General features: G+C 35.8%; 2 protein-coding genes across 13 annotated transcripts in view; one reads left to right on the top strand and one right to left on the bottom strand.

Moving 5' to 3' along the window:
• Nucleotides 1–293: 293 nt before the first annotated feature.
• LOC123709802 (annexin B10) lies at nt 294–6944 on the top strand. 12 transcript variants are annotated; one of them, XR_006753755.1, is made up of 10 exons: nt 294–910; nt 1018–1271; nt 1773–1949; nt 2079–2283; nt 2572–2651; nt 3325–3450; nt 4190–4322; nt 4711–4892; nt 5473–5654; nt 6528–6944. XR_006753755.1 is itself a non-coding variant. In XM_045661353.1 (8 exons), the coding sequence occupies exons 1-8, from the start codon at nt 1260–1262 to the stop codon at nt 6582–6584; spliced, it is 975 nt and encodes a 324-aa protein (XP_045517309.1). In that variant the 5' UTR covers nt 294–1259; the 3' UTR covers nt 6585–6944. The 12 variants fall into 12 exon arrangements, 8 of the variants coding, with proteins under 8 accessions (XP_045517309.1, XP_045517310.1, XP_045517312.1 ...); XR_006753754.1 differs by having other exon boundaries at nt 294–1271; XR_006753756.1 differs by having other exon boundaries at nt 294–1271; nt 6525–6944.
• Nucleotides 6945–8974: 2030 nt separating this feature from the next.
• The window catches only part of LOC123709770 (amyloid protein-binding protein 2), a 35753-nt gene continuing 25876 nt past the window's right edge, over nt 8975–18851 (bottom strand). The window contains exons 3-13 of the mRNA XM_045661309.1: nt 18237–18351; nt 17665–17791; nt 17081–17257; nt 16456–16635; nt 14583–14790; nt 13896–14054; nt 13548–13653; nt 13058–13200; nt 12375–12540; nt 12122–12250; nt 8975–10980 (exon numbers count right to left, since the gene is read on the bottom strand). Coding sequence (XP_045517265.1) covers nt 10880–10980; nt 12122–12250; nt 12375–12540; nt 13058–13200; nt 13548–13653; nt 13896–14054; nt 14583–14790; nt 16456–16635; nt 17081–17257; nt 17665–17791; nt 18237–18351 — 1611 coding nt within the window. The 3' untranslated portion in view covers nt 8975–10879. The remainder of the gene's footprint in view (nt 10981–12121; nt 12251–12374; nt 12541–13057; nt 13201–13547; nt 13654–13895; nt 14055–14582; nt 14791–16455; nt 16636–17080; nt 17258–17664; nt 17792–18236; nt 18352–18851) is intronic.

Raw genomic sequence — 18851 nt, 5'->3', positions numbered from 1 at the left:
ATCAAGAGCGTAGAACGGAAGAGAAGATCTGGCAATAAACCGCCACTCTTTTTAATCGCCAAGTTTTTGTTTTACACAACATTTCTAAGGAGCTGCAACCATTACATCATGTTCCACATGACATCTTAAGTAATTAATAATAATAAAATAAATTGAATACAGCGCAAGATTTGTCCTCTATCAGCAGGAGGCATGGTAAAATAAGAGCACGCACTTACATTTACCCGCAAATACGTAATCAAAATAACTAATATCGCCGCATACACGAATTGAAGTACGACCAGTCACCACAAGTAACATTAGGAATGTTTAAATATTCATTTGTATTATAAAAGGCCTTAGCAAGCAACTTTATTTTAACGTACGATTTAAATTTATTTATTGACAACATTTGTATATCACTAGGGATTTTGTTGAAAAAACGTATACAATTGCCTTGGAAAGAATAACTCGTTCGCAGCCTTGTAGTTGGTGCGCTAATTTTGTCTTTATTACGAGTAGGTACTATAATTATGGAAACTACTTTTATTTTTAAAGATATCTATATTTTTCCGCACATACAAAATATTCTCATAAATGTATTGCCAAAGTCAAAATATGTAATTCTTTAAACTTCATTCGGACCGACTCCCGTAGGGATAGACCGCAGATCGCTCTTATAGCTTTGCACTACAAGTATGGATTTAACGTCAACTTTATTACCCCACAAAATAACACCATATGACATGATACTATGAAAATAGCTCAAATAAACAAGCTTTGCTGTATTCTCATCCGTAAGATCGCATATCTTTTACACTGCGAACTGTGACAGGTGCAATGCTTGCAAGTTTTCCATGCCGATGGGAAGTCGCCTATTCCCAAGCATTCTGTAAGACTTTGAAATCGCACACCAAGACCAGCGCCGAAGGTACCTGCCTGCCATTAGTGTTAAGTGCCTTCCAAACTGATACAATAAGTATTCGTGATTCTTAGAAATGAAGCTTGTATTTGATTGTAGTCATTTTACATTTTAAGATGCGACTGTCAGTGTCAATCGTCAAGTCGAATGCTGCAAATGGTTGAAGTTTTCTCTGCTGTCAAAATACTCTAATGTCAGCGCTAATTGACAGCTAACGAAATCCGAATTCCAATCTTAAAGGAAGTTGTTTTGTTAAAAAGTTGTCGTGGTTCAAGATTTAGAGTTATATCAAGTAGATTCAAATTGTCTAAATCAACTTCGTGCTATTTGTAAAAACGGAAAAGCTGTATAACAAAACATGGCAACTGTGGTAAGTCTCATTCTGTATTAATTTCACTTATTAACTACATGAGTATTATATTATACAATGCCTTTACTAATTATCAAAATACAAATACTAATTAACTTAGTTGAGAGATTTATCTATCTATCGCCGAAGTGCGGATGATGTCACTTATATTCATAGTTTAAGGGCGCGGTTTTCCCTTGACCGCTACCAAAGGGAAGTTCCTGATTCGTCACTGAAAATTAGACCGTTAATACTTGCTGTCGTCATTGCATTCTTAATATGCTTAATCTTAAGTGATGGTCAAGGTATCCAATTGGTGTGTCCCAATTGACCTCATAAGTACCCAATAATTTAAATGTAGTTAATTACTCCCTTTTTTTGGTAAAGATTTGATTACACTTGCAGTTATGGTCATAAAATATACTTTATATAAAGACCTATAATATGAAAGTTTAATTGCACTCCTCACTTTTATTACACATAATTATAGTTAACATTACGTTTTTTGTTAACTTTGAAAAGCATGAACCAACTGTTGTGGGAGTTGCTCACTTCAATGCAGCTGAAGATGCAGCGGCTTTACGAGGAGCCATGAAAGGATTTGGTACAGATGAAGATGCAATCATAGAAATTCTTACATCCAGATCAAATGCCCAGCGGCAGGCCATCTCACAAGCTTTTACTCTTGAGTATGGGAGGGTAAGGCATTACATTGTATTATTCTTATATTACAACAGTGAAGTGTCTATGTACATAAATGTTAAATATTTAAATGACAAATTCTTCTCTCTCATGAACAATGCTTAAGAACTTATTTACCATATGCAGGACATCATTGAAGACCTCAAGTCAGAACTTGGTGGTCATTTTGAAGATGTTATAGTTGCTTTGATGCTGCCACCAGCTGAGTACCTTTGCAAAGAGTTGCACCATTGCATGGAAGGCATGGGAACTGATGAAAAAGTACTGGTAGAAATCCTATGTACTCGAACTAAGAAAGAGATTGCTGAGATTGTTGAAGCATATGAAAGATGTAAGTAATCAATCATTTAATTACTATAAACACAGCTGAAATAAATATTAAATATTGTTGTTTTACTTGTTAAACACTAATATTACGCTTTCAAAAAGTTCATAAGTTAGTTTGTTTGAATTGGCCCAACTGGTGTATGTTTATTATATTGAGTATGATGGGTTTACCAAATGTTTAGCTAAGCCCAAGCTACACATGGGGTTTGGGATGTCAATCATAAGACCATAAAATGCCTTATTTAATAATATTTTAGGGCCCTCCCTTATTAATATCATATATTATTTCTAGTATACAATCGGCCATTAGCAGAACATATGTGTTCAGAAACATCTGGAGATTTTCGTAGACTTCTAACTCTGATTGTTACTGTAAGTTACAATTTACATTCTTATTTTACATATCCAATTCTTTTCTAAAATGTATTATGAAGTAATGCTTAGTGTTTTATACAATAATTAATTTGCTTGTTTTTATAGATGTTATTAGTTCATACATAAATTAACTGTGCTAACCATAATTAAAACAAGTAATAAAAGGCTTGAGCCACTGTTTTCTATTAATTGTGTTAACCTTGATAATACAACGCTTGCGTTATCATCTGAATAAACATATATTTTACTTCATGTTTTATGTATGGATTTTGTGTATTTATTGAATTTAAAAAATACATAAGAAGTTGCCTATCTTTCTGTCGCTTTTGCTTTACCTATGTTCCCTCGGACTAGTATTATTCAATTTATATATATCTTACAAGCAGAATATTTCATTGTTTTGTTATGTTTGTTAAAATAACATATATTATTAGAGTCAATGTCGTTTGATAGTGTATGTTTAAAAAAAAAACATCACAAACAACAAGCCTGTACTAGTCTTCTAAATTGTAGAAAGGAATTTATTATACCTATTTAAATTATTTGGGATCATTCCTAAAGACCTGACAGAAACTTGTTTTAAATACGTTTATAAGAGAACTTGTATAGATATAAATAAAATTTGATGATGCTACTCCGAGGCAAAGGACCAGACAACGTATTGAATTAGGCAAAAAAACAGGGCGCTCGTGATGAAGAAGCCGGAGTCGATCAGGCTAGAGCAGCCGAGGCAGCTCAGCAGCTTTACGACGCGGGAGAGGCCAAGTGGGGAACTGATGAGGAGATATTCAACAAGGTAAGGATTCGTCTGGAGTAATTGTTGCATCCCGTTACAAAAAATGTATTTCCTGTATTTAATGTATAGGGTATACATTACCCTTATTTGAAAACTGACTATAAATGTAATAATATTGATAAGAGTACATTTGTACTGCTGTTTGTACATCTAATACGAAGGATACGCTTATTATTTTATTGTTATTTTAATTTTATGATACATTTTAAATATTATAATTGCATAAATATAAAAGATGCTGTATCTGTAAACTCTAAGCCAGAGATTCCGAATCCTACACGTCTTATAAATAAATAAATATAGCCTTTATTGACAATCTTGTGAGTTACATTTTATCTTATTTCTACATAGTTATTAACGAAATTTAGTTAAAGTAAATGTATATATTATATTATTATTTCCCATTAGACACCGGTTTTTTGATCGTTTTGCTTTTCTGCATAGGCCTCCCCAAGTGTTCCCCACACGTCTTACGAAAATATTAAAAATGGATAAAAAATCACTTCGCATATTAAATAAAAATAATAATTATGTAATTTAATACATTTTTTTTCTTTTGTGGTTGGCTGGAAGAGATCGCTCGAAAGCGATAAGGCCGCCAGTTGCCCTCCTGTGGATTTAATTATGTTCAAGTTTTTTTATATTGTAATGTAACGAAGTGTTAATAAATAAATAAATAAAATGATTATTTACTTTTATTTTAATAAAAATAACAATTTGTATTTATTTACTGTTACAGATTCTAGCACACGAGAGTTTTGGCCAACTGCGCGCTATTTTTGAGGAGTACAAGAACATCGCGGGTCGTACGATTGAGCAGGCAATCAAGGCCGAGATCGCTGGAGAATTATCTGAGGCACTCAGTGCAATCGGTTTGTCTTTTATTACACACTCGGTCTTACAATTTGATCGTTCATAGCCTACCAGCAGCCTCACCTCATAATTTGAAGTTATTTTAGGTTAGGGTAGCAGCATAAGCGTATATTTAAAGACCTACTTCATCATCATCAATGGCCTCTTGAAGTATATTTCGCCTTCTCAAACTTCTGCGTCTGCGTCTTGAGTCCAACTTCGAACCCCTATTGTTTCGAGGTCCTTGACAACGCTTCGTTTCCCGTGGTTTCTGATTATCATGATTTCATGGCATTATTGCCTTGTACATAACTGTATGTGTTTAAAAATGGTCTGAGATTAAAGGAACTAGTATTAAAAAAAGTTAGAAATAATAGATAAGAAAGTTAGATGATCACTGAATTTCAGTGGAATGCGTGGAAAACCAAGCGGCCTGGTTCGCTCAGCGGCTTCGGGATGCCATGCAAGGTCTCGGCACTGACGATAGGACCCTTATCAGGATCGTCGTCTCCCGGTCCGAGCGAGACCTCGCCGCTATCAAGCGGGAGTACGAGGTCTTGTATGACAAGACTCTCGGCAGCGAAGTCAGGGTATGTCTTGTGAGAGTGTAGTATTTGAAGCATCGCATGAACAGATGTAAGTTGTTGGTCTGGCAAGGTTCTCTTCAGAATTTCGGAGGGTCTTTTCACTAATCAGACAGCCGTCTGTTGTTATATCTACAGTATATGTTCCAAGCTATCATTTCTTAAATATATGATATTATAGTAAACAGAAATGTTACAAAAAATACAAGTTAAAATAAATAGAATTACTACACTTAATTATAATTTTTGCTCAACAATAAGCGGAAATAGCGGATTAGGTATCAGTTAGCACTTAACTTATTTTGAATCAGTTTATTCACGAAGAAACACTGATAACCAGTTCTCTGCGTCATCTACGCTTTTTAACATTTGTATGAAATCTCCTAAATCAGTTTTGAGGTAGAAGAGACCCTCCGATTTCTGAAGAATCTGAAGATGTGCGATCTCTTAAAATGTAAAGTAATTCTCGCTAAGTGCACATTTTAAGAGGACATGGTTTACCACAAGACATACCCTGATAAGTAGATGTATTTAAGAACTTTTCTTATTTAGGAGTCGGCTCCCTTCAGGGTATGTCTTGTTTCAGTGGAATGTGTGGAGAACTCGGCGGCTTGGTTCGCAAAGAGACTGCGCAGTTCCATGCAAGGGGGCGGGACCGAAGATAAGGCCTTGATAAGGATTATCGTGAACCGATCCGAGATCGATCTCGCGGCTGTCAAGAGGGAGTATGAAAGTCTGTATGACAAGACTCTGCAGAGTGACGTTGCGGTTAGTTTCCTGCATGTCTTGCTGAGCGGAATGGAGTTTTTCTCACAAATTGATTACGACATTTATTACTTAATAACTAGTTTTCAAAGTCGTCCTAAGGGAAAGCACCGTAATTATGCTGACATTCCTTAATTATGATTCATCCGATACTTGCCTGTGAGATGTAGTAGATTATTTAATAAAAACTCAATTTGGTGAACAAATGTACATATAATCCTTATTTACTTTACTCTTGATACTGAGTTCTTGCGTTCCTTTCATAGTTGTGAACTTATCAATATATTTACATTTATTGAAATACTTGTTTCAACGACACCGGCATTTTCTGGCCGTATTAGAATTCCTTAGTAAGGAATAAAGACACAAACATATAATGATTGTTGTATAATTTTGTCTAATAATTAAATTTGTGTTCTAAAAACTCCATTCCCAAAACAAACTGTACCGTTATTGATTACATGTATCTAACACTATCTATTAAAGCACATTATAATTCTAAGCTTTAGATGTTGTGTTTTAATTATAGTGTGTTTTAATAAATATTTTCTTCTTGGATTGCATCATATTGGAAAAGGAGGTAATATTATTTTTATTATTACTAAATGTTAACTTAAATTTGTTACTAAAAAAACGTTAATTTTAATTATAAAAAGATCCGGTTAAAATCGTAGTATTCCTTTAAAAGCCGGCAACACCCTCGCGAACCATTTGCCCCGTTGTATAAAATAAATTCATAAATTACTAACGCTGTCGCATTTCTTTGCATGTCCACGCCTGTTTATCGACACAACGCCTCTTATGCACTCGATTGAAATTAACGCCCTCTGTTGGACGAAAATCGAAAACTATTTTGTTTTTGCGACGCGGCAGCAGGGAGAGACTTCTGGCGACTACAGGAAGGCTCTCATCGCTCTACTTGGACCCGCCTAAGTTAAATTTAAGAATTGAGATAGTGTAAGGAATTGTATTGCACTAAAAGTGTTTTTGGCTGCTATTCACTTTATATAAAAGTTTTCTCGAATATCTTTTTCTAGATTGTTATACGTGTAAGTTTTTTTTATAATAAAAATATTTAATTTTTCCTACTTAGGGTAGAGAAACAAAACATTTTCCTAAGTTTATGGCCTTAATGATGCAAAAATGCTTTGAATGTTGAATAAGTCCAGAGATATATGAAGTGTTAAAAGACATTTATTTATACGAAATCATTCCACCGTTTCAATTGATTGTACTCAGTATTTAGATAGCTTTTGTTTATTATTCATAATATTTATTAAATACTATTTTGAACCACTGTTTTTTATTTGATACTATTGTTATTAATTTATTACAAAAATCTGTAACGGCAAATTGATGTAGAAAATGACAGAGACACGACGTGCCGTCTCCTACTTCTACAGAAAAGGGACATTCTGCCTAGCAGAGATAATCTTTAAGCAGATCAATATGATTCTGAAATAGAACAGCTCCATCATTGCGACCCCAACTTATTAGTCAATTACGAAGGCCACTGCCGCAAAACACGTTTTAGTTAAGAGTTACGAACTCTCTTCAGAAGTTGGTTGGTTAACAAGGAGATCTTCGCTAGTTCGGAAAAGAAAATGCCATTAAGGTGACGTTGATGAAATTTTAAATTCATACGGCTCGTACGGTCTTCAGAACTCTCACCGTAGTACACTTTATAGAAAACGCAAAGACGCTATGTCTCTGCGTAGAGAGAGATAATCAAGCCGAACAGTAATACATTGGAAATTGACAATTCGACAAGCCCTTCGCTGAATTTGTTCAACAGGGTGAAGCTGATATTTAGGAGTAAAGGGCCCAGAAGTGTGAGCAGTATTCCATATGAGGTCGTACTTGATCCTTGTAGAGCTGCATACGTACCTTACTGCTTAGCCCTAACCAATACACCCAGATTTTAATTCATCCGACCCAGGCTTGAGTTTGCTTTCTAGCGTCAACTTTCAAAGGTATTTCCAAAACTTATTAGGTCACATCTCAATTTCAGACCAATTTCAGATGGAGACATAGGGGTCTACAACAGCTGCTCATTGGCTTAATGCTCATTTTTCGCCAAACACTGGCATTCTTTTGGACCCTGAATCACTTTGCATTGCCGTCAGCTGTCGCTTAGCAGTGTTTATATGTAGTCCTTATAAGTATCCTTGTGGCTTTGAAGTACCTTGGCCACCATGGCCTCCATTGCCAAAAGAGTCGTATTTCTCGCCACGCCCGCGTATCATACGCCGCTGTAATGAAATCCATTTTTAATGGCCAGCTCTTGAGGGCCACCAGCTGTTTAGCGATTATCAGTACGGCTTTCTTCGTGATCGTTCAGTTTCGCGGTCATTTAAAGATAAAGGCTAAATTAGCCTCCAAAAAGCTTGGTGTGCTCAGCAAGGCGACGGTACTTCACTCCGGGCCACCGCTTGCAACTTTAAAAAACGCAAATTCGGCCCCACATGAAATACTGTTCTCACCTCTGGGAAGGAGCTCCCCAGTACCGCCTCCTTCCATTTGACCGTTTTCAACGAAGAGCGGTTCGAATCGTCGATGAGCAATCCCTCTCCGAGCGGCTTGATCCTTTGGAATTGCGTAGAGAGAGGAGTTGTTCGGATTAATACCTGCTCAGTTTCATTATCGGACGTCGAGGCAGATTACGAACCACCAGTATCACCTCGACGTCCGCCGTTCCACGACTGAGAGTTTGTCAAGGCAACGTTTGCCGCGCGCCGCCGCTATGTGGAACCAGCTGCCCACTGAAGTAGCAGTCATTAGTCCTCAAGTAGACAATCTAACTATACTAATCTCGAAAGGAATACTCACCAGCTCAACGACCACGACGAAAGCCATATTGACAATAGTTAAGTAACTTATGGTATGGATACACCAGAAGCTGGCTGCTGATAATGCTTTTCATTCTTTAGAGAACAAGGAGGCTATGAGTATTGGACGACAGTTGGACGGGTCAGAGATCCGACTTTTTCAGGCATTGGGTGTATTGAAGCGATCTTCTATCAGTTTGGGATGGTACCGAGCGAGTAAAGGCGCCGGAATTATAGGACTGGAGCAAACTCAGAAGCACAAGTCCCAGAGGAGACATTTTCAAGAAACCATTTTCCGTTGTTGTCACCTTTACGAAATGGTTGGTGGCCCTTGGTCTTGATCATCCAACGTCAAATAGACCCCGAAGAGACATCCTAAAGATCTATAATCATATGGAACTTTTAGGTTGGTAACAGAGTGTAAAAAGGCGTAGCTACCTTCTGCCTTTTTCTCTTAAATGGTGTATTGAGGTTAAAATGAAAAAACAATTTTTATTTGTGAATCTTATTTATTCACTATATATTATAACAGCCATTCAAATGTTCACACGGACACGTCAATCTTACTATGTGAGCAGCAAATATAACATCTATATATAAATATATATATTAATCTACACAGTTTACATTCCAACGATAGAAGCAGAGCCGCCAATATATTTAAATTAATCAATTTTCTTTTTGTTGGCCATATTGCGATTACTAGTTACTCACGATGTTTATTAATATGTAACAATAACTTACAAATAAGCAGTGCCAACATACAGAAAGTAAGAAAATAGATAATCTAAACCATGATTTACATTTCAGATTACAATTGATTGCTACACAAAACGTCAAGTCTTAATAGATGTACAAAAAACATTTTTGTGGACGAAAAATGAATTAAAGATCAAGAGATAATTCAAAATTAAGTAAAAAAAACACGCTCAGTGTTGCCCTCTAACGTGAGCGTCAACAAATGTCCTGCAAACGTCTAATCTAAACGAAATAAAAAAGTGACAAAATATGTGCGGTTTTTCTTTCAATATGGTGTGGTGTTTATCCTGCATTTAATATTTATATATTAAATGAACAAAGTCCATAACAATATTGAGATTAATATGTATCGAAGAAATAGATGCTAATTCTGATGTACACAGACTAAAAAAAGCTATCAAATGTTTGTTTCTGCTTCACAAGATATCTAGTTTTACACATTATAGATATTAGTTTACCACAGATATAACATGCATTCTTTTGAGCTGGATAATAGTTATTATATTGAAAAACAATGAAGAAAATTAGCAAATAATAATGCTGATAAAGACATCGCAGTGACAGTATACATTTGCAATTACCATATACAAAAATAAATCTTTTATGCATTTATACAATTTTGAATAGCACTTTAAGTACTTAAGAAAAGCCTCATAACATTAATTGCACATTCATATTGCTAGAAAGCGATTACAGCTAATTTATACATTTTTTAAACAAAAACTCAGAGGAACTAACTCGAATCAAACAAATTATATACAAAAACGTAGAAGATTCGTTCACATTTTGACTTAACGCATTTTTCGTCTTAGTCAGGACTTCGTGGTTAAGTAAAACAATGGATCTCAATATTTGGATGATATGTTCTTTGTAAAGATTAGAACTGTTTAAAACTGAATTTAACAATGTCGAATTTATAACAATAGGTACAGGGCAGGTAGGGCTGGATGTTTCCAAACCAGGACACTTTTTGGGTCACAAACCCAGTAGAGTGAGAGGATACAAAATAAGCACCAAGGATAAAAAAAAGTAGAGATAGTTAGATGTATCACCATTGGTACGAGTATGTGGTTAAATCGTTAACACACAAACACTGCGGGTTCAATCCCGGGCAAAGAACCGGTTCACAATATCAATATAAAAGCAAAACTCAGATAAAAAAGTAATAGGGAAATCAATGAAATATTCTCTATAAAAGAAATTAACTAACTTATTAATTAATAAACTAGAAGTTTCTTCTACTCGAAGCCTCAGAAAATGGCAGTAAAAATCACCAATACTTACATCCTACTAATTTTGTTACCAAGCATTAATTGTTAATATGTAATATACATTCGCTTTCTCGTTCCACATTAACTATACTTGCTCCAGCTTTGCATTTGCGACACTTGCAAATTACATTCAAATATGTGGAGTGCTTTAACATATCGCGGTCAAACAGAAATAGTTTATAATAATTTATAGTTCAGTTAAAACAAGAACAATTGCCCATAAATAGCGCACAAATTCCGTTTTCGTAAACACGAATAAACACAAACCCGTTTAAGACGCTTCGTAATTTCAAAAGTTCTCAAGGTGGACGACAACCCTTTGAGTTACAAGATGGAAGCAAAGCCGTGCAAATTTTAGCATTTGTGATATTCAGCGTGTGCTGAAGAACTTCTCTTGCAGCTCTTCGAGAGGAATCACTTTCTCGTCACCTATCGCGGGCTGCTGTTCGGCTTTAGATTGTTCACGGAGATCTGGAAAATAAATATATCTGTATAAACAATAACGTTTGCGGTAAATCGGTGTCAGTCAAAGAAGGATGACAACTGATGACAATGTAGGAAATGGTAGGTGGTCTGCCCACGTAATGGCGTCACGATACCTAGATGGAATTAAACGCTGTCACATGCGCACTGACATTGGCTCGACTTTATACCATTATTAAAGGATCCAATGCTTGGAATAATACACCACCGTCGATGGTAAGTGCTAGTATTGACTGAAGAACTGAAGAATGGCCTACTGGTTCGAATCAGTAGCTATGACTTTCCGTGCTCGTAAACACGGAAAAAATGTCAAGCACGCAAACGACTTGTTATTTACCAGTATGCTACGTCATATTCGATTCGACGAACCCCGTGATCGTGAAGCTTATTTGGTCTCCGTATGTCCTCATAAGGTACTGAGTATTGTAATGAAACGAGGCTCTTCAGGACACGACTATTTAATATAAGTGTTGATATTAATCATGTAGACACAGTACATCTCTTTTAATAAAATAAAAATAGCAAATGTTACAATAACAAGGTGGAATAATTTCTATGACGTTTCATTACTAACTCGAGAACGTAATTTAATCGTATTAATTTGATTCCATAAACTAGATTAAATATCCTTAACAAGTTTAAACTAAAAGTAAAAATCAGTAAAATAAAATAACTTAAAAATGTTTAAGACGCAAATCTCACGACGGGTTTTTAAGTCGTCCGAATCTTGAGACTTCTGAGCCATTGTTTACTAAAGTCGTTTCCTTTTTTGGTGCATCTAGGTCTTTGGAGTATATTGCATGCGTTGGTTTTAAACGATCTATGTGCTAACTTGAAATGGACCTATATATAAGGTTGAGTGACCTTATCAACACACACAAACACATGTGTACAAGTCTTTAATACTGGAAAAACAAATATTTTTCCGTGATCTGCTCTTTAGCATTGAAGAAATATTGGTAATTTTCCTACGTAGTTTTCGAACCATTGTTGTCGGAGCTTTCTAGCTTAACCGGCTCAAAAAAAATCAAAAAATTATACCACGCAGGCGCAAGTGACGTATAAAATGTCCTTTTTAATTATGAATTGTATTCTTTAAACTTATTAACAGGAATAATAATCTAAATACCGTGCCAGTGCTGGAGTAGCCCGTTGTAGTGATGTGCGCGGTCGTGCCTCTTCAGCTGCGTGAAAACGTGCACGAGGCCGCGGTAGTCGTACTCCAGCCCCGAGTAGCGCTCGCCGAAAAGCTTCAGGCCTGAGGAGGATTGTCTTTAGTATCTATAGTCCACGCATATTAAACTGAGTCATCGGGCAATAAACGTCACTGACAGTGGAAATGTGCACGCAACGACTCCTGATTGGTCGTTACGAGTACTTACTAATATTAATCGAGCGCAGATACAATTTCTCAGCGGCCGTGTGTTGGTTCATGTGGTAATTGTAGAGCGAAGCGAGGTGTCCTACACTCAATCCCACTTCGTAATCTTCTGCTCCTAGTAATTCCTCTTTTATCGCTATCGCTTTGAGGTGCATCGTCTCAGCATCCTGAAATATAACTTTGACTTTTAATGTTAAATATATATATTATAATAAGGTAGCTAACACCTTATATACAATTACCCCCCCCCCCGCATCAACGTTTACTGTAAACTCCCCCCCAAACCCTTTTCTTTTACGTGACAAATCAAATAACTATTTTTTTTTAATGTGTGAGAGAAGCTTTATGCGGCCGTTCTGAAGGGTAAAAAACGTAACGAATGTAACGCATGTTCTAACCTCCCTTCTCAGCCCTGTAACGCATCGTAACGTTTTACAAATACGCAAATTAGTTACGTAATACTTGAACGCTACTATTTCATAAAAACATGCCATGCCTATAGAAATATTATTTCCATATTTGTATGTATATCATATGGGACTATATATTAGATAATTTATTATGTATATACACAGTTGAATTATGTTTAGTCTGTGACAGAATATACAGTTTATATTTATTATTAAGTTATATTATTTAATAAATGTGATTTCTTAAAGCGAATTAATTAATTATTACACCAACCTGAAACTTTAGCATAGACTGATACAGTCGTCCGAGGTTTCCATAGTGTTTGGCTGTCTGAACGTTTTTTTCACCAAACGCCATCATCGACAATTCTAACGCTGCTTTGTGTAACGCTTCCGACTCCTCCAGTAGGCTCGGTTCTGTAATATAACATATGTTTATTATTACTTTATTGTAACCAAACAAATATATATACCTATCTATCTAACATAGTAAATATCTCAGAGAATAGTTAAGTAACATAAACATATGACTGTCACTGCCATGACGTTAATTATCTCAATCAAGCAGAACATAATTACTATTAAACCAACAAATAATAGTTTAATTGTGGAAATACGCGTTTTAATCAAGTTAAGCTTCTTCATTCAACTAAAACAATCATGAATTGTAATTCAGGAAAAATATGGTCACCATCACATAAATCAATAATTGTTTGTATTATTTTGAATAAGAAATAAATAAAATAAAAACCGTGTAGGATTACCTCTCATATCCTGCCCTGCTGGTGTATCCAACGCTATTTCCTCTAATATGAGAGCCTTGACACGCTTCGCTGAGGCCAACAACAAGTGGTCTGGTGGTACTAAATTCTGCAATAGTTTATTACTAATTAATTATAGATTTTAAAAAAGTTATATATAAGCATAGCATGCATGGTAAAAATGAAATTGGAATATATTTAAAAAAAATCAATGCCGCTACATTCGTCCTTTACGAGTCTTAACCTCATACCCATATTCTAGATAAACAATCTACTTAAATCTAGTTTTAAGAGAGCTAATAAAAATCCTATTTAGAATAATGTTAGTACAGGTTTTCGTATTAACCGTACCTCAATAATTCTAATGGCCCTTTCGGCGTGGTCCCGTGCCTTATAAAACCGTCCCGATGAGTACTCGAGGACGTACAACGCGTACGCTAAGTCCTCCTGAGCTGTGGCTACGTGCAGGCTGCTGCGACCGAACACCCTTCGAAGGGTCGATAGAGCTTCCTGTAAGTAAAAGATTTATCAATTTAATTTAAAACATGCATTAACACTCCATTGACAGTAGATTGAAAATAAATCATTATACTTCTTTTAGATTGGTAATTATCAGTCAGGTGTCAAAACTGACGTTTTATTTTTAGAGTGTTTGTTAGTCTGTGGAAAAAGACACAAGTTGACTTGTCACTTGAAATTTTAAAAGAAGCATTTTTTGTTAGAAGTTTTTCCGATTTTATTCGAGATTTTGAAGACCTTTTATGAAAGAACAAACTCTAAATGTTCTTTCTATAAATATTTCAGGTAAGTAGTTGAATAATTATCAATTACTTAACTTAACTTGTTTAAACATATATTTAGTTTTGGTTAATTATTAGTCTATAATTATTTAACCCACACATTGGACAAATAGTTCATAATATATGCATTTACAAAAAAATTAAACCAGTTTTACACTGTTGTGACTAAATTAAATTATCGGTGAAAAACATGTTTACTAATTTTTTTATAAAATTTCTTTGCTTTCATCTAAAGTACCTCGTAAACCTGCACACTATGAGTGATAGAGTCTATATTGAGCAGATAGAAGCCATAATCCAATAAGGCCGCCGCATATCTCGGATGCTGTGGTCCAAAGACGAGTCTAGCGAGAGCGACAGCCTGTCTCACGAGCAAACCGGCTGAGCTGAACCGTCTCTTCACCACACAGGCCGTTCCACACGCACGGAGGACTTCTATTGTTATCCTGGAAACGTTTTTATATCTAAATTACACAATCATATTAGGTCCTAACACATGAAATTGGCGTTTTGTTGTACTGGCCACTTTGATCTCAAATACCTCCTCTTTGGTTAGGAATTTCAAATTCAAATTTGTACAGCTATTTACTCATGTATTTGTGCTTCGATGATCGTCATTCATTTGTTTTTTTTCTGTTTGCGTCACTCATTGTACAAAATGGAAAACTTAAAGTATCGCATTATTTACGAGTACGAGTTCCGCCGTGGCACTAGTGCTGCGGAAACGACTCGAATGGTGAATGATGTGTATGGCGATCATGTTGCAAAAGAAAACACAGTTCGTTTTTGGTTCCAACGTTTTCGTTCTGGAAATTTCGACCTGCAGAACAAGCCCCGTGGACGGCCTGAGACCCAAGTTGATAATGAAGTAATGAAGGCTATTGTGGAAGCGGATCCATCGCAAACCACGCCCGAGTTAGCTGCAGGCTGCGGTGTTAGTGAAAAAAATGTTTTAATTCACTTAAAGCAAATTGGGAAGATTAAAAAGCTTGAAAGGTGGGTACCTCACGAATTGACTGAAGCAAACCGGAAAACGCGCGTCGACTGCTGCGTTACATGACTGCACCGGCACAATAATGAAAGTATTTTAAACCGAATCATTACCTGTGATGAAAAATGTATTCTTTACGATAATCGGAAGCGCTCAGCGCAATGGTTGGATCCTGGCCAGCCAGCCTAATCCTGCCCCAAGCGAAAATTAACCCCAGAAAAGTTACTTGTAAGCGTTTGGTGGACTTGTGCCGGTATTGTTCATTGCAGTTTTTTCAAATCTGGCCAGACTATTACGGCTAATGTCTATTGTCTGCAATTGCAAACCATGATGGAAAAGCTAGCGGCTAAACAACTTAGGCTGGTCAATCGCTCCACGCCACTGCTACTTCACGACAACGCTAGACCACACACTGCACAACAGACGGCTACCAAATTAGAAGAGCTTCAATTGGAATATCTAAGACATCCTCCGTACTCCCCAGACCTTGCTCCAACAGATTACCATTTTTTTCGAAATTTGGACAAATTCTTGCAAGGGAAAAATTTTACTCTGATGGGGCAGTCCGAATCGCCTTCACAAATTTTATTGATTCCCGTCCGACTGGTTTTTTAGTAAAGGGATCAATGAACTACCTATGAGATGGCAAAAGTGCATAGAAAACAATGGTTCATACTTAGATTAATTAAATATATTATATTTTAAAATATTCGACTTTTTGTTCCTCCCATACAAAACGCCAATTTCATATGTAAGGACCTAATATTATGGAATACATAATCACATGTCAGGAATTAAGCCACTAGTGAACGAATTTTAAAATCGGTTAAGTAATTTTAGAGATTCCTTCATACGAACAAACTTATTCTATTACTACTATTTTCGACAACCCAACAATTATTTTGAGTTAGACCACACGTAAGGCTCAAGGTTGATTATATATATTTATTTATTTATTCATTTAGGAAACAAAACAGATACTTCCCTAGAAGTATAAAATAAAAAAATTAACATAAAATTAACACATCCACAATATATCCACAAAAAGTTTCACTGATAAAATGTATAATATATATATATATATATATTTAGTGAAAATTTGTATATGTAAAATGTATACTTGGGTGGCGTTTCCGGCGTGAGAAGCGACAATGCCCTCATGCCCCACGCATATGCGGCACTGTAGTCGCATCGCACGAAGAAGAGGGCGCTGATCTCCTTGCAAAGGCGCGCGAGCAACGCCGACATGCCCCATACGCGTTCACCGCCCGAACAACATTCTTCATCGGTGTACTCTAGCCTGTAAATATTTAGAAGCCGAAGTCGAATATCAAATGGCAATTATTGACGATGTGTTAAAATAGGTATTATAAGAGTGCTGCTTACACTCTAACAAACACTGGTGGGTGGGGGACTAATATTTGAACAATTTGTTAGAGATATATCTTGTTTAAAAATACGTCAATTTCCATAAGGAATTTATGATTATAAAAATTACCTTAGGTTTACCACCATAAAAATTAATAAGAGGATTTTAAAGTGGGTGGCTATTGACATGAGATGTCGCCACTAGTACCTGACCAGATTCGTTAAATACTTAATAAAATCTAGATGTTCTATATTATATAGGGTAATATATAACATTAGGGTTGGAGAATCTTTTTAACTTTAGTAAAAAAAGGTGCAATAAGACTAAATTATTTTTTATTCACAAATTTGATTGATAACTTTTTTATATTACTCACCTATCATTATCGACGCCATCCGTCTGTAGGGCCTTGCAACAGGTTTCGGAAATGGCAATTGGACCTTCTGGGAGCTGTGCTGTGGTGTCTTCCGGCAAACCGAGGAGTTTGAGCGCCAATTTGTAAGTCTCGGCCGCAGCCGGGAAACAGCAGTATACTGATTGTGTATTTAATAACCTGCAAATGTGTTTATAGAATACAATGTTATGGATGAAATCCGATCTGTGTCTACATACATACATAATATAAAGCCGAATAAATTGTTTGTTTAGTTGAAGGGATCGATTGTTTTTTCTTTTTCTTTTGGATAGTTTCTTTATAGAGACTGTAGGATATATAACATTTCTATTTGACGACTGCTTGCAAGAAGTGGTACTTATAATAATAATTGGTCTTAATCATTTTCGCCTCCTATTTACCCGACTAAATAAAGTAATGAGCTAGAGAAAATTATATTTTCGTATATCGTAATAGCATTTATTGCTGTTTTAAAATTTCCAAAAATATGCAGTCGTCTTTATCTTGTCTGTTGAATCTCTAAACTTCCACTAAATTCAAAATAAGATTTTCAACGTATTACTTACCTATGGCAACACTCGAGTGTAAGTCGTTTATAATGTGTGGTCTGTGGTTGGGTGAGACAAATGTCCCTACAGCGAACTAACACGCGTTGCGCGTCCGCGTACCAGCCGGCTTCATTAAGGAATCCACCTGAAAATTAAATCAGATTTAACATTTATTTCAGAACATCATTGAACTGTTTGTTGTTGTTTGAACAACACAAGTTGTATTGCTGGTGGATGGAAATTTAATAAACGGAATTCACGCGATCTTCGCTTTAATTATAAGATACTATGTTTCAAAAGGCTAGGCTCTTAGCCTAATTCACGCACCTTAAAATAATATAACACGCATATTTTTTTAATAATTCAATCATTTGAATTTTGTCTTTATATGCAAATAGGTATGGTATTTAACCTTCCGAACTTGCCATGAGCAGTCGATTTTTGTATCTCGGTAGATCTCTCATCGCGTTTCTCTTCACCACAGCAGTAAAAACCCATTGGTAAAAGCCCTCGGGTCTCGTGCTGCCGATCAATACTCCAATCCAGCTCTTTCTAATGAGTAAATCACTAAACTAAAAAAATAAACCTACCTAATCTTAATCCTAAATGTATGAGTGAATTTCTCGCACGTGAGCTCTGTTCACAACGCGCTAGGTACGCGCTCGACAATTCTGCCGATAGCTTGGATCCATGCTCAATCACCGCCTGAAAAACAAAATCGAAATAAATCCTCAAGAGCCCCAAACAATATATAATAATACATAGGAATATATAAAAAAGGTATAGAACCTTATGGCTAAATAAAAACCTATTCTAAACCCTGTAAATGGAAATCTGCGGCTAAGGGGAAAATGTATTCCATTCTTATACATAACGGAGTAATTATGCTGAAGCCCTGCCATTCAAGATAAATACACCCACGCTATTAATAGTCTACCTCAGGAGTTAAAAATTACTTTGAAATATAGTTGCATTTAAATACCAGCAACAAAGTTGTGGTTATATCAGGAACATTATATGTGCTTGGCAAGTTCCTGTCTACGCCTAGACTAACGAAACGATTTCATTTAAATATCATATTTGCTTCATTGTTTTTTTGGTATTAATTTAAAAAAAAATTGTTCCGTATTCTTCTGTGATTAAACGAAGACTCTGCCTTAAAACAGAGAAATATATATTTTTTTGATTTTTGGTATCTGAACCCT

Source organism: Pieris brassicae, chromosome 5 (genome assembly GCF_905147105.1).
Source record: "Pieris brassicae chromosome 5, ilPieBrab1.1, whole genome shotgun sequence".
Lineage (NCBI taxonomy): Eukaryota > Metazoa > Arthropoda > Insecta > Lepidoptera > Pieridae > Pieris > Pieris brassicae.
This window is presented reverse-complemented; position numbering and strand designations above follow the sequence as displayed.